This window comes from Terrapene carolina, unplaced genomic scaffold (genome assembly GCF_002925995.2).
Source record: "Terrapene carolina triunguis isolate 2854851 unplaced genomic scaffold, T_m_triunguis-2.0 Scaffold66, whole genome shotgun sequence".
NCBI lineage: Eukaryota > Metazoa > Chordata > Testudines > Emydidae > Terrapene > Terrapene triunguis.
In genome coordinates this window covers 21,983,191-21,996,035 of record NW_020664417.1, presented here as the reverse complement: position 1 = coordinate 21,996,035, position 12,845 = coordinate 21,983,191, and the positions used below count along the sequence as shown (strand labels likewise).

General features: G+C 45.0%; 1 protein-coding gene across 1 annotated transcript in view; it reads left to right on the top strand.

The window, feature by feature from the left end:
- The window catches only part of SH3D19 (SH3 domain containing 19), a 151,401-nt gene that overhangs the window by 66,751 nt on the left and 71,805 nt on the right, over window positions 1–12,845 (top strand). Inside the window, exon 3 of the mRNA XM_026647849.2 lies at window positions 12,036–12,076. Coding sequence (XP_026503634.1) covers window positions 12,036–12,076 — 41 coding nt within the window. The remainder of the gene's footprint in view (window positions 1–12,035; window positions 12,077–12,845) is intronic.

The window sequence follows — 12,845 nt, the reverse complement described above, 5'->3', positions numbered from 1 at the left end:
CCCTACATTTGAACCCTAAAGTTCAAAGTGGGGATCCAGCCTTGACACCTTGATTTTCTTTTTTCTTTTTCTTTTTTAAGCAACCATTACAGCTAGAAATAATTTGTTATAATGAAAGCTGAGACTTTGACATAATGACATGACTCTAGGAGAGGGGGCTTTAAGAAAAACACCAGATAGTGTAAATATAATGATAAAATCATGAGAGTTAGGGAATGTCTACACTACAAAATTAGGTCGAATTTATAGAAGCCGGTTTTATAGAAATCGGTTTTATACAGTCGATTGTGTGTGTCCCCACATAAAATGCTCTAAGTGCATTAAGTCGTCAGACCGCGTCCACAGTACCGAGGCTAGCGTCGACTTCTGGAGCGTTGCACTGTGGGTAGCTATCCCACAGTTCCGGCAGTCTCCGCCACCCATTGGAATTCTGGGTTGAGATCCCAATGCCTGATGATGCAAAAACAGTGTTGCGGGGGGTTCTGGGTACGTCGTCAGGCCCCTCCCCCTCCATCAGAGCAACGGCAGACAATCGATTCACGCCTTTTTACCTGGGTTACCTGTGCAGACAACATACCACGCCAAGCATGGAGCCCGCTCAGCTCAGCTCACCGTCACCATATGTCATCTGGGTGCCGGCAGACGTGGTACTGCATTGGTACACAGCAGCAGCTAATTGCCTTTTGGCAGTAGACGGTGCAGTATGACTGGTAGCCGTCATCGGCTATCTGGGTGCTGGCAGACGTGGGGCTGCACTGCTATACAGCAGCAGCTCCTTGCCTTTTGGCAGTGGATGGTGTATTACGACTGGTATCCGTCGTCGTCGTACTCCTCAGTGAGTTTGGTCAGAGGCACCTGGGCAGACATGTTTTGTCTCTTGGAGACTCAGTCCTGCCGGCAGTCCTATTGAACCGTCTTGACGATGATGGCTAGCAGTCGTAATACAGCATTTTCTGCCAAGCACCCAGAAGATGCCGATGGCTATCAGTCATGCTGTACCATCTGCTGCCAGCTTAAGATCTAAAAAATAGATGGACCAGTTTTGTTCAGTATTCATTTGCTTCCCCCTCCCTCCATGAAATCAACGGCCTGCTAAACCCAGGGTTTTGAGTTCAATCTTTGGGGGGGCCATTCTGTGTGACAGTTGTTTGTGTTTCTCCCTGATGCACAGCCACCTTTGTTGATTTTAATTCCCTGTACCTGTAAGCCATGTCGTCACTCGCCCCTCCCTCCGTCAGACAATAGTTTCGCGCCTTTTTTCAGCCCAGACGCCATAGCACTGGGATCATGGAGCCCGCTCAGATCACCGCGGCAATTATGAGCACTATGAACACCACGCGCATTGTCCTGGAGTATATGCAGAGCCAGAACATGCCAAAGCAAAACCAGCCGAGGAGGCGATTGCAGCGTGGCGACGAGAGTGATGAGGAAATTGACATGGACATAGACCTCTCACAAAGTACAGGCCCCAGCAATGTGCAAATCATGGTGTTACTGGGGCAGGTTCATGCCGTGGAACGCCGATTCTGGGCCCGGGAAACAAGCACAGACTGGTGGGACCGCATTGTGTTGCAGGTGTGGGACGATTCCCAGTGGCTGCGAAACTTTCGCATGCGTAAGGGCACTTTCATGGAACTTTGTGACTTGCTTTCCCCTGCCCTGAAGCGCCAGAATACCAGGATGAGAGCAGCCCTCACAGTTGAGAAGCGAATGGCGATAGCTCTGTGGAAGCTTGCAACGCCAAACAGCTACCGGTCAGTCAGGAATCAATTTGGAGTGGGCAAATCTACTGTGGGGGCTGCTGTGATCCAAGTAGCCAACGCAATCAAAGACCTGCTGATATCAAGGGTAGTGACTCTGGGAAACGTGCAGGTCATAGTGGATGGCTTTGCTGCAATGGGATTCCCAAACTGTGGTGGGGCGATAGACGGACCCCATATCCCTATCTTGTCACCGGAGCACCAAGCCACCGAGTACATAAACCGCAAGGGGTACTTTTCAATGCTGCTGCAAGCCCTGGTGGATCACAAGGGACGTTTCACTAACATCAACGTGGGATGGCCGGGAAAGGTACATGATGCTCGCGTCTTCAGGAACTCTGGTCTGTTTCAAAAGCTGGAGGAAGGGACTTCTTCCCGGACCAGAAAATAACCGTAGGGGATGTTGAAATGCCTATCGTTATCCTTGGGGACCCAGCCTACCCCTTAATGCCATGGCTCATGAAGCCGTACACAGGCAGCCTGGACAGTAGTCAGGACCTGTTCAACTATAGGCTGAGCAAGTGCCGAATGGTGGTGGAATGTGCATTTGGACGTTTAAAAGCACGCTGACGCAGTTTACAGACTTGGATAGACCTCAGCGAAGCCAATATTCCAATTGTTATTGCTGCTTGCTGTGTGCTCCACAATATCTGTGAGAGTAAGGGGGGAGACCTTTATGGCGGGGTGGGAGGTTGAGGCAAATCGCCTGGCCGCTGATTACGCGCAGCCAGACACCAGGGCGGTTAGAAGAGTACAGCAGGGCACGGTGCGCATCAGAGAAGCTTTGAAAACGCGTTTTGTGACTGGCCAGGCTACGGTGTGAAACTTCTGTTTGTTTCTCCTTGATGAACCCTCTGCGCCCCCCGCTTCTCTCTACTTCCCTGTAAACTAACCACCCACCCCTCCCCCCTTCGAGCACCACTTGCAGAGGCAATAAAGTCATTGTTACTTCACATTCATGCATTCTTTATTAATTCATCACACAACTAGGGGGATAACTGCCAAGGTAGCCCGGGATGGGTGGGGGAGGAGGGAAGGAAAAGGACACACTGCAGTTTAAAACTTTAAAACTTTAACACTTATTGAAGGCCAGCCTTCTGATGCTCGGGCAATCATCTGGGGTGGAGTGACAGGGTGGCTGGAGGCCCCCCCACCGCGTTCTTGGGCGTCTGGGTGAGGAGGCTATGGAACTTGGGGAGGAGGGCTGTTGGTTACACAGGGGCTGTAGCGGCGGTCTCTGCTCCTGCTGCCTTTCCTGCAGCTCAACCATACGCTGGAGCATATCAGTTTGATGCTCCAGCAGCCGGAGCATCGACTCTTGCCTTCTGTCAGCAAGCTGACGCCACCTATCCTCTTCAGCCCGCCACTTGCTCTCTTCAGCCCACGATTCAGCCCGCCACCTCTCCTCTCATTCATATTGTGCTTTTTTGCACTCTGACATTGACTGCCTCCATGCATTCTGCTATGCTCTGTCAGCGTGGGAGGACATCTGGAGCTCCGAGAACATATCATCCCGAGTCCGCTGTTTTCTCCTTCTAATCTTCACTAGCCTCTGTGAAGGAGAAACATTTGCAGCTGGTGGAGGAGAAGGGAGAGGTGGTTAAAAAAGACACATTTTAGAGAACAATGGGTACACTCTTTCACGTTAAATTTTGCTGTTCACATTACACAGCACATGTGCTTTCGTTACAAGGTCACATTTTTCCTCTTACATTGCGGGCCTGCCGGTTTGGTGTGAGAGATCACTCACGCAGTGCCAGGCAACAGATTTCGGCTTGCAGGCAGCCATGGTAAGCCACAGTCTTTTGGCCTTTTTAACCTTCATAACATGTGGGAATGGTTTCAAACAGTAGTGCCCTCATTTCCCATACCAAGCACCCGTTGGGTTGGCCATTTAAAATGGGTTTGCAATGTAAAAGGAGGGGCTGCGGTTTCCGGGTTAACATGCAGCACAAACCCAACTACCTCCCCACTACCGCGTGGCTAACAGCGGGGAACATTTCTGTTCAGCCGAGCAGGAACGGGCACCTCTGAATGTCCCCTTAATAAAATCACCCCATTTCAACCAGGTGACCGTGAATGATATCACTCTCCTGAGGATAACAAAGAGAGATAAGGAATGGATGTTGTCTGCATGCCAGCAAACACCGGGACCATACGCTGCCATGCTTTGTTATGCAATGATTCCAGACTGCGTGCTACTGGCCTGGCGTGGTAAAGTGTCCTACCATGGCGAACGGGATAAGGCAGCCCTCCCCAGAAACCTTTTGCAAAGGCTTTGGGAGTACATGAAGGAGAGCTTTCTGGAGATGTCCCTGGAGGATTTCCGCTCCATCCCCATACACGTTAACAGACTTTTCCAGTAGCTGTACTGGCCGCGATTGCCAGGGCAAATTAATCATTAATCATTAAACACGCTTGCTTTTAAACCATGTGTAATATTTACAAAGGTACATTCACCAGAGGTCCCTTGTGTGCCCTCAGGGTCTGGGAGCATGCCTTGGGTGAGTTCGGGGGTTTCTGGTTCCAGGTCCAGGGTGATAAACATATCCTGGCTGTTGGGGAAACCGGTTTCTCCGCTTCCTTGCTGTGAGCTATCTTCATTGTCTTCATCATCATCTGCCTCGTACCCCGAACCCGCTTCCCTGTTGCGTGATTCTCTATTGATGGAGTCAAAGCTGTGGCAAACCCAGGGCAAACAGCTACAAAGGGGGTAGTAATCAGTCCCAGGGGGTTAAAAAGGCCTCTCCCAAGCCACTGAGGAGAGAGAACCATGGGGAAATAAGGTTCAGCTGGGCAAGGGGTTACTAGGGAACTAATTAGGTTCAGCTGGCTCCAACTGCTTGGGACCTTTTTAAACCCTCCCTGGCGTGGAAGGGGTGGAAAGAGAGAGTGAGAGAACCAGGGAAGCTGCCAGGAAGTTAGGAGCAGCAAGGCTCTGAACCCTTCCTGCAAGGAAGGCTGCACTCTGTCCCCAGAAGGGAAGATAAACAAGCACAAGGGGCTGACTGAGAAAAGGAATAGCCAAACCCTGTGCTACCTGCAAGGATTTGCCTTGCCCAAGCCTGTGTCTCCAAGGCTAAAAAGGACTGAGCCTGCTGAGGAGAAGAAGGTACTTTGCCACAAAGCACACGGTTGGGGTAGTGGTGGCTGCACCCCCTAGCATGGCATGCAGCTCCGCGTAGAAGCGGCATGTTTGCGGCTCAGCCCCGGACCTTCCGTGTGCCTCTCTGGCTTTGTGGTAGGCTTGCCTTAGCTCCTTAATTTTCATGCAGCACTGCTGTGCGTCCCTGTTATGGCCTCTGTCCTTCATGGCCTTTGAGACTTTTTCTAATATTTTGCCATTTCGTTTACTGCTACGGAGTTCAGCTAGCACTGATTCATCTCCCCATATGGCGAGCAGATCCCGTACCTCCCGTTCTGTCCATGCTGGAGCTCTTTTGCGATCCTGGGACTCCATCATGGTTGCCTGTGCTGATGAGCTCTGCGTGGTCACCTGTGCTCTCCACGCTGGGCAAACAGGAAATGAAATTCAAAAGTTCGCGGGGCTTTTCCTGTCTACCTGGTCAGTGCATCTGAGTTGAGAGTGCTGTCCAGAGCGGTCACAATGAAGCACTGTGGGATAGCTCCCAGAGGCCAATAACGTCAAATTCCGTCCACACTACCCCAAATCCGACCTGCAAAGGCTGATTTTTAGCGCTAATCCCCTTGTCGGAGGTGGAGTAAAGAAACCGGTTTAAAGGGCCCTTTAAGTCGAAAAAAAAGGCTTCGTCGTGTGGACGTGTCCAGGCTCAATTCAATTTAACGCTGCTAAATTCGACCTAAACTCGTAGTGTAGACCAGGCCTTAGTGACATTGATTTCAGTATATCCTTCAAGATATGTTTTCTCACTTTTTGGCATGTCCAGAGTGGTTTATTAAGAGGACAATTAATTGGTTTTGTATGTGGAATGTTATTTGACGTGTCACTGTAGATCTGGGGTGAGATCTTCACTCCCACTTCAGTCTTGTGTACTGTGTAAAGAGGAGAGAGAAAAAGCTCAGTTCCAATCCAACTCTGAGGACATCCATGCAAGCCCAGCGTAGGTGGTGTGCTAGGAAGGGGCTTGTGGTGGGAGATGCCATGTCTGGGCAGGGCTGCAGTGTGCAGTGATGTGGAGTTTCCAAGCAGTGCTGCAGCTCATAGGGAAGCCCTAGGAGCCTGCCATAACTTAAACAGCTCTGGGAGCCTAAGTTATGCATGGACCTTCTCCAGCACCTGGAATAGCCCAGGAATAGGTTGGTGCAAAGGTGACTTAAAGCAACCATTGAATAACTTTCTTCTATGGCCTTCCTGAATTTCTACTGTAAAATTTCACGGGATCTAGAATCTTAGTGTAGACTATGCTTCTGCTCCAGTAAGTGGCAGGACCATGTTACCAGTCCTCAGCAGTGGCAGATTTACCATGAAACAAATTGTGCAGTGGCACGGGGCCCCTAACGATTGGGGGCCCCAAAATGCAGGACAAATCTGACAAATCACCGAATGTAATAAGTGTTGCAAGTCGCAAAGCAGTCCAGGCTTTCTGCATTCTGCAAACTTATTTTGCGAACAGTGGAAATGTTGTTTTTTTTTTTTTTTTAAGTAGTCTAGCAAAGAATTTTGCTACACCATTTTTTCGCTGTCTTGGCAATAGCATAACAGCAACTAAGGGAAATCGTCATTTGCCAATCAAAGTCTGTCTGCTTGATCAATTATCCAATTGAACAAAAGCTCCCTTCCCCGCACTTTGCAACAATGCCTGTAATTTGTCACTAGTATGTAATGGTTCAAAATCCCATTTTTACGGAGCCCGATAAAAACACGGGATTAACTGCGTTAAACCTAATTGGGCGGTCCACGGCCCACACGTGGCTATGCCCCTGCTCTTTCATACATTTTTAATCTGCCTAAAATCAAGGTGAGTTTTTTAGCAATAATGAAGTGACACTATGAGTCTGGCAGTCAAAAATGCTAAAAAAGGAAGGCGAGGTAAGAAAACAAAGCTAAGCAAAAAGAGAGTTTGTCATCTCATTTTAAAAAGCTTGAAGTATTGAATAGTGGACAGTCATCAAAAAGTATGGGCGCGGAAACATCTGAATGATCTGATCACTTGCCAAGTTGTGGGGATACCACAACGATTGCAAAAGTTGAACAAGTGGACTCTGAAGTGACAATGGAACTACAAAATATTGGTAATTTTGTCGAAGTAAGGGAAGAAACCTTCCCTGAAGACATTGCATTATGGCCAAAATCTGTTTAATTGAATATGATAGAATATTTCTTAGTAAATTAACCGAAAAATGTAGGTAATATGGAAAATTTGAGAAAAGAGGAGAGGTTGCAGGACAAAAGCAATTTATAGGTGTTCATGAGTCCCATTTGCTGAGCATGAAGAAAAATGGGATGACAGAAATAAGAATTTGGTTGATTTTTTGGGGGGCGGGGGGACTGCTAAGGCAGTCTACTGTTTTATATTTGCACATTATTCCCTGACCATAATAAAGGAAAACAAACATTCTTTGACAGGCACTCTAATTGGAGAAATGTTGCAAGACATATTGTTGATCATGAAACTTCCAAAGCTCACATTAATGCTATGTGTAAGTTCATTCAAAGGTGTAAGAATTGATTGTGTTATCGGCTCGGTTTGAAAAGGAGTGTTCTTATTGGAGGAAAGTGCTGAGATGTGTTGTTGCCACAGTCAAACTGTCTTCTTTGGGACTACCTCTAAGAGGACATAATGAGTTGTCATTGTGAAATTGAAAAGGTAATTTTTTAACCTGCCTTGAATATCTTAGTGATTTTGATGATTTTCTCAAAAAAAAATTGAAAAATTATCAGTATTGTGGCTCAGGGAAGAACATCTTTTTAACGCACCAAACCTACGATGAATTCATCACTATAATGACAGAGCGGCTCAGAAACCAATTCACTGATGAAATAAAGGATGCCGAGTACTATTCCATAATAGTCGATTCAACACGAGATGTGAGTCATGTAGACCAATTAACGTTATTTTTAAGATATGTGACTGGCAATGGTGAAGTTGTAGAGCAATTTCTTTGTTTTGTCCTGCTAAAATCCTGCACTTCTGAATGTCTAGAGACAACTGTTTTGGAAATAATTGCAAATTTAGGTTTGGACATCAAAAATTGCCACGGCAGAGTTTTGATAACGCCGCAAATATGGCAGGAAAATATTCAGGTCTACAGGCAAGACTGAACAATACAAGTCCCTCTCCTTTATTCACACCATGTTCCAGCCATTCCTTAAATTTAATCTGCAATGCTGCAGCTGAACCTTGTGAGGGAGCTACTCATTTTTTTAACTTCGTTCAAAATGTGTATGCCTCTTTTTCGGTTTCCACGCATCGGTGGAGTATGCTACAATCATGCTTGGAGCAGGCAAATGAAAACCATTTGACAGTCAAAAGAATTTGTGACACCAGGTGGTCTGCTCATGCAGATGCTGTTTTGGCTTTGAAAATGAGCTATGATGATATAAAGAAAACCTTATTAGACATAGCCACATCAAATTCTGAAAAATAACTGAAGTAAAATTTTTAACAGAAAAGTTTGAAAAGTACAATATTGCTGTTTTTACGCTTTTGTGGAACTGTTTATTTCAAAGAATTAATGCCATCAGCAAATTGCTGCAAAAGGTTGATACAAATTTATTGAATGCTGTACAATTGTTAGCCTCAGTTAAAAGTTTTGTCATGGACGTTCAAAATGGCTATAGCTTGGTGGAAGCAGAGGCACTAACATTAACAGAAAATATAGGTTCCTCTGATATATCTGATGAGAAGCATAAAAAAAGCAGGAAGTTATTTTTTGATTAAACTAGAGAGAAATCAATTTAAAAGGGAAAGAGAAGATCATCGTTGAGATTGTCAGTGTTGTTTGTGGCATAATAATAGTGCAATTGCAGAGTAGAGGTAAATCTCTAAAGAAAACTGTGATTTATTTTGTGTGTTTTTTGACAGAAGTATGGACAAAAATGCTAAAAGCCACTACAGTAAGAAATTAAGTAAATTCTACTTAGAGGACATAGAGACAAATCTTTTTGAAGATGAAGCGAAACATTTCATTCATTTTATTGAAAATGATGAGGTTTGTGCTTCAAGATCACCAATTGATTTGTATAGACTTGTGTCAAGGCTGCTTCCCCACTCTGAACTTTAGGGTACAAATGTGGGGGCTTGCATGAAAACTTCTAAGCTTAACTACCAGCTTAGATCTGGTCCGCTGCCACCATTCCCAAAGCTAATTCCCTTCCCTGGGAAGCCTTGAGAAACTCTTCACCAATTCCCTGGTGAATACAGATCCAAACCCCTTGGATCTTAAAACAAGGAGAAATTAACCATCCCCCCTCCTTCCTCCCACCAACTCCTGGTGGATCAAGATCCAACCCCCTTGGATCTAAAAACAAGGAAAAATCAATCAGGTTCTTAAAAAGAAGGCTTTTAATTAAAGAAAAAGGTAAAAATCATCTCTGTAAAATCAGGATGGAAAATAACTTTACCGGGTAATCAAACTTAAAGAGCTCAGAGGACCTCCCTATAGCCTTAGGTTCAAAGTACAGCAAACAGAGATAAACACTCTAGTAAAAGGTACATTTACAAGTTGAGAAAACAAAGGTAAACTAACACGCCTTGCCTGGCTGTTTACTTACAAGTTTGAAATATGAGAGACTTGTTCAGAAAGATGTGGAGAGCCTGGATTGATGTCTGGTCCCTCTTAGTCCCAAGAGCGAACAACCCCCAAAACAAAGAGCACAAACAAAAGCCTTCCCCCCCCAAGATTTGAAAGTATCTTGTCCCCTTATTGGTCCTTTGGGTCAGGTGTCAGCCAGGTTACCTGAGCTTCTTAACCCTTTACAGGTAAAAGGATTTTGGAGTCTCTGGCCAGGAGGGATTTTATAGTACTGTACACAGGAGAGCTGTTACCCTTCGATTTGTATAGACTTGTATGCGATGTTTTGCAGGCAACCTTTCCAAATGTAGAAACCATTCTGAAAATATTTTTAACAATACCTGTCACAAATGCTTCTGGTGTACATTCTTTTTCTGTATTGAAACGAGTTAAAAATTATTTGCGAAATACGATGAGTCAGGAACATTTGACAAGTTTGGCAATATTGACAATTGAAAGTGCCTCTTTACAAAATATTACTTATGATGATTTAATTGACGATTTTGTAAAGAAAAAGTGTAGAAAAAAGCTATCTGAATATTTTTTTTTTCCAAATTGAATAAGTTTCTTCAGAGGAAGTTAACTTTTATTTTTCCATTCATGCATCATCTATACTTTTTATTTTTACACATTTTTCATGTTTGCGTAATGCAAATACAAACTTTCATCTAGACCAGAAGTTCTCAAACTGTGGTCTGAGAACTCCATTCAGGTGGACCAAGGAAAGGTTATTAAGTTTTTGGGTTTTTTTATAAAGCGTTTTTACCCAAAGCACTTTATAATAGTTAGCTAATGGTACAAACAACATTTGGAAAGATCATTAAGTGGTCCGCCGAGACCCTCAGCAACTTTCAAGTGGTCTCTGGGGAAAAAAAGTTAGACTCCAAAACAATCAAGGTATCACACTTTATTTTCATTTACTTCCTATTACTTATAATATAGGAGGAGGATGAAGAACAAAAGAATGAAAAATGGGAGGAGATAAGGGAGAATGTTCTTTTTCTTGGTTGGGTTCTGGGAGGGGGAGGGGGTGCAAAAATGAAGCTCCGCATAGGGCCCCACTAACTCTAAATCCACCACTGGTCCTCAGTCACCTTCTGGACAACTACTAAAGGTCACTTCCTCCATTTCTGAAACAAAAAATTGTCCCCCATACATTCCAAGAATTGATTGAAAAACTTGTGTTTTGCCGATTACTTTTCCAACAGATGTTTGGGTAGTTAAAGTCTCCCATTACTGCCAGGTCTTATGCCAGTGCTCTGTCTACACTAATACTCGCACCATTGGTATCACTTGTGGAGCTGCAATGGTGGAAAAGTCTTGTGTAAACTCAGCTGTTTGTATTAAAGACACACTATTGAATATACTGTATTTGGTACAAATTAGTCTTTAGCCTTTAACATGAATATTGGTTTTCTCAGAGAATTCTCACTAAGAAGTTGGGCCTTATTTTTTATCTGTACTGTGTAAAACATTTTTGGCTTCAGAATAGGGTATTTAGTGAGTGATTTTAAGACTTCTTGTGGCTTAATGTTTTGCCAGATTCTTAATATTATGTTATTGAAGTTAATATACTACTTTTAAAAACATGAATGTTCTCAAATTCTTCTGGACTGCGGGTGCAGAGTAGGGAACACTGTTATGTCTAGATTAAATAACTATCTCAGAAGGAAAGCATCAATGACCTTAGCCCTAGTAAGAAAACAAATGAGTTGCCAGAAAGAAACGGATTTGTCTGTCCTTGCATATCAACAAATTTCCAGTCATGGTTTTTCCCCTGTAAGATGTTAATGAAAGCTGCAAACCCAGCTAAATGTGAAGATAAAATCGGTTTTTAAAGTAGCTGTTGAAAATGCTTAGCAAATGAAGTGCGGGATTTTATTGTTTGCATTTTTGCTTATTTACAAGAATGTCCAGTTATAAAATGCTAAGTAATCTGGTAATATATGAACTGTGATAATCTTCCAAAGTTTTCCAATCTGACGTGATTAATCTGAACTTCAGCACACTATTCAGAAAACATAATAGTTTATGTTCCTCTTGCAGTTTTTGCATGACCTTAGATTTAAAATCATAAACTATTTTTTCATTAGAAGGCATTGGATGTGGGTAGATATACACCTCTACCCCGCTATAACGCTAACCGATATAACACGAATTCGGATATAACGCGGTAAAGCAGCAGCTCCGGGGGGGGGGGGGGGAGGGAAGAAACTGTGCACTCTGGCGGATCAAAGCAAGTTCAATATAACGCAGTTTCACCTATAACACAGTAAGATTTTTTTGGCTCCCGAGGACAGCATTATATCGAGGTAGAGGTGTATTAGCAATTTGAGACAAATTTCTGTAGCCTAACAGATGCGGGGAAACATGAATCTTGTTGTAAAATACGAAGTTGCCCTTTTTATTTTTGTAAAAGACAACCAGATACTGTGCTGTGAGTTTGTGTGTGACAATGTACTTTCCACCTGGTACAGAAGCTCTGAGTAATGTGAGCTACTTGTCTTTTTTCCCTGTGGATTAGTGATGTACTTAATTTTCTTTCTTTTCTTTATTAAGCCAAGGACCCCTGTCATCCATTAGAGCAGCAATCAAGAGAAGTAAGTCTATTTTTCTTCTACTCTTGGGTATCTTAATTTCAAATTGCTGCATCTTCATTTCCAGCAAGTGGCTACTTTTTATGAGAAGATGAAATGACTAAACAAAGGTAAGTTTATAGAATCATTAATCATCTGACAGACTGTAACCGTTTTTTTGCTTTGCCTCATTTTAGACCAGGGGTGGGCAAACTTTTTGGCCCAAGGGCCACATCGGGGAATAGAAATTATATGGCGGGCCATGAATGCTCACAAAATTGGGGTTGGGGGTTCGGGCTATGGGGTGGGGCTGGGGATGAGGAGTTTGGGGTGTAGGAGGGTACTCTGGGCTGGGACCGAGGGGTTCAGAGGGCGGGAGGGGGATCAGAGCTGGGGCAGGAGGTTGGGGGTGGGGAGAGGCTCAGGGGGTGCGGGGTCTGAGCGGCGCTTACCTCAAGCAGCTCCCAGAAGCAGTGGCATGTCCCTTCTCTGGCTCCTATGCAGAGGCACGGCCAGGTGGATCTGCACGCTGCCCCATCCGCAGGCACCACCCCTGCAGCTCCCATCGGAGTGGGGCCAAAACGCGTGGTGCGGCCCCGACCCAGTGCCCCGACTGGGGCGCCGGAGTGGGGCCGAGACGCTGGTGCGTCCCTGACCCAGCGCCCCGGCCGGAGTGGGGCCGAGATGCTGGTGCGTCCCTGACCCAGCGCCCCGGCCGGAGTGGGGCCGAGACAAATGGTGCAGCTCCTGACCCTGTGCCCCGGCCGGAATGGGGCCGAGACAAGTGGTGCAG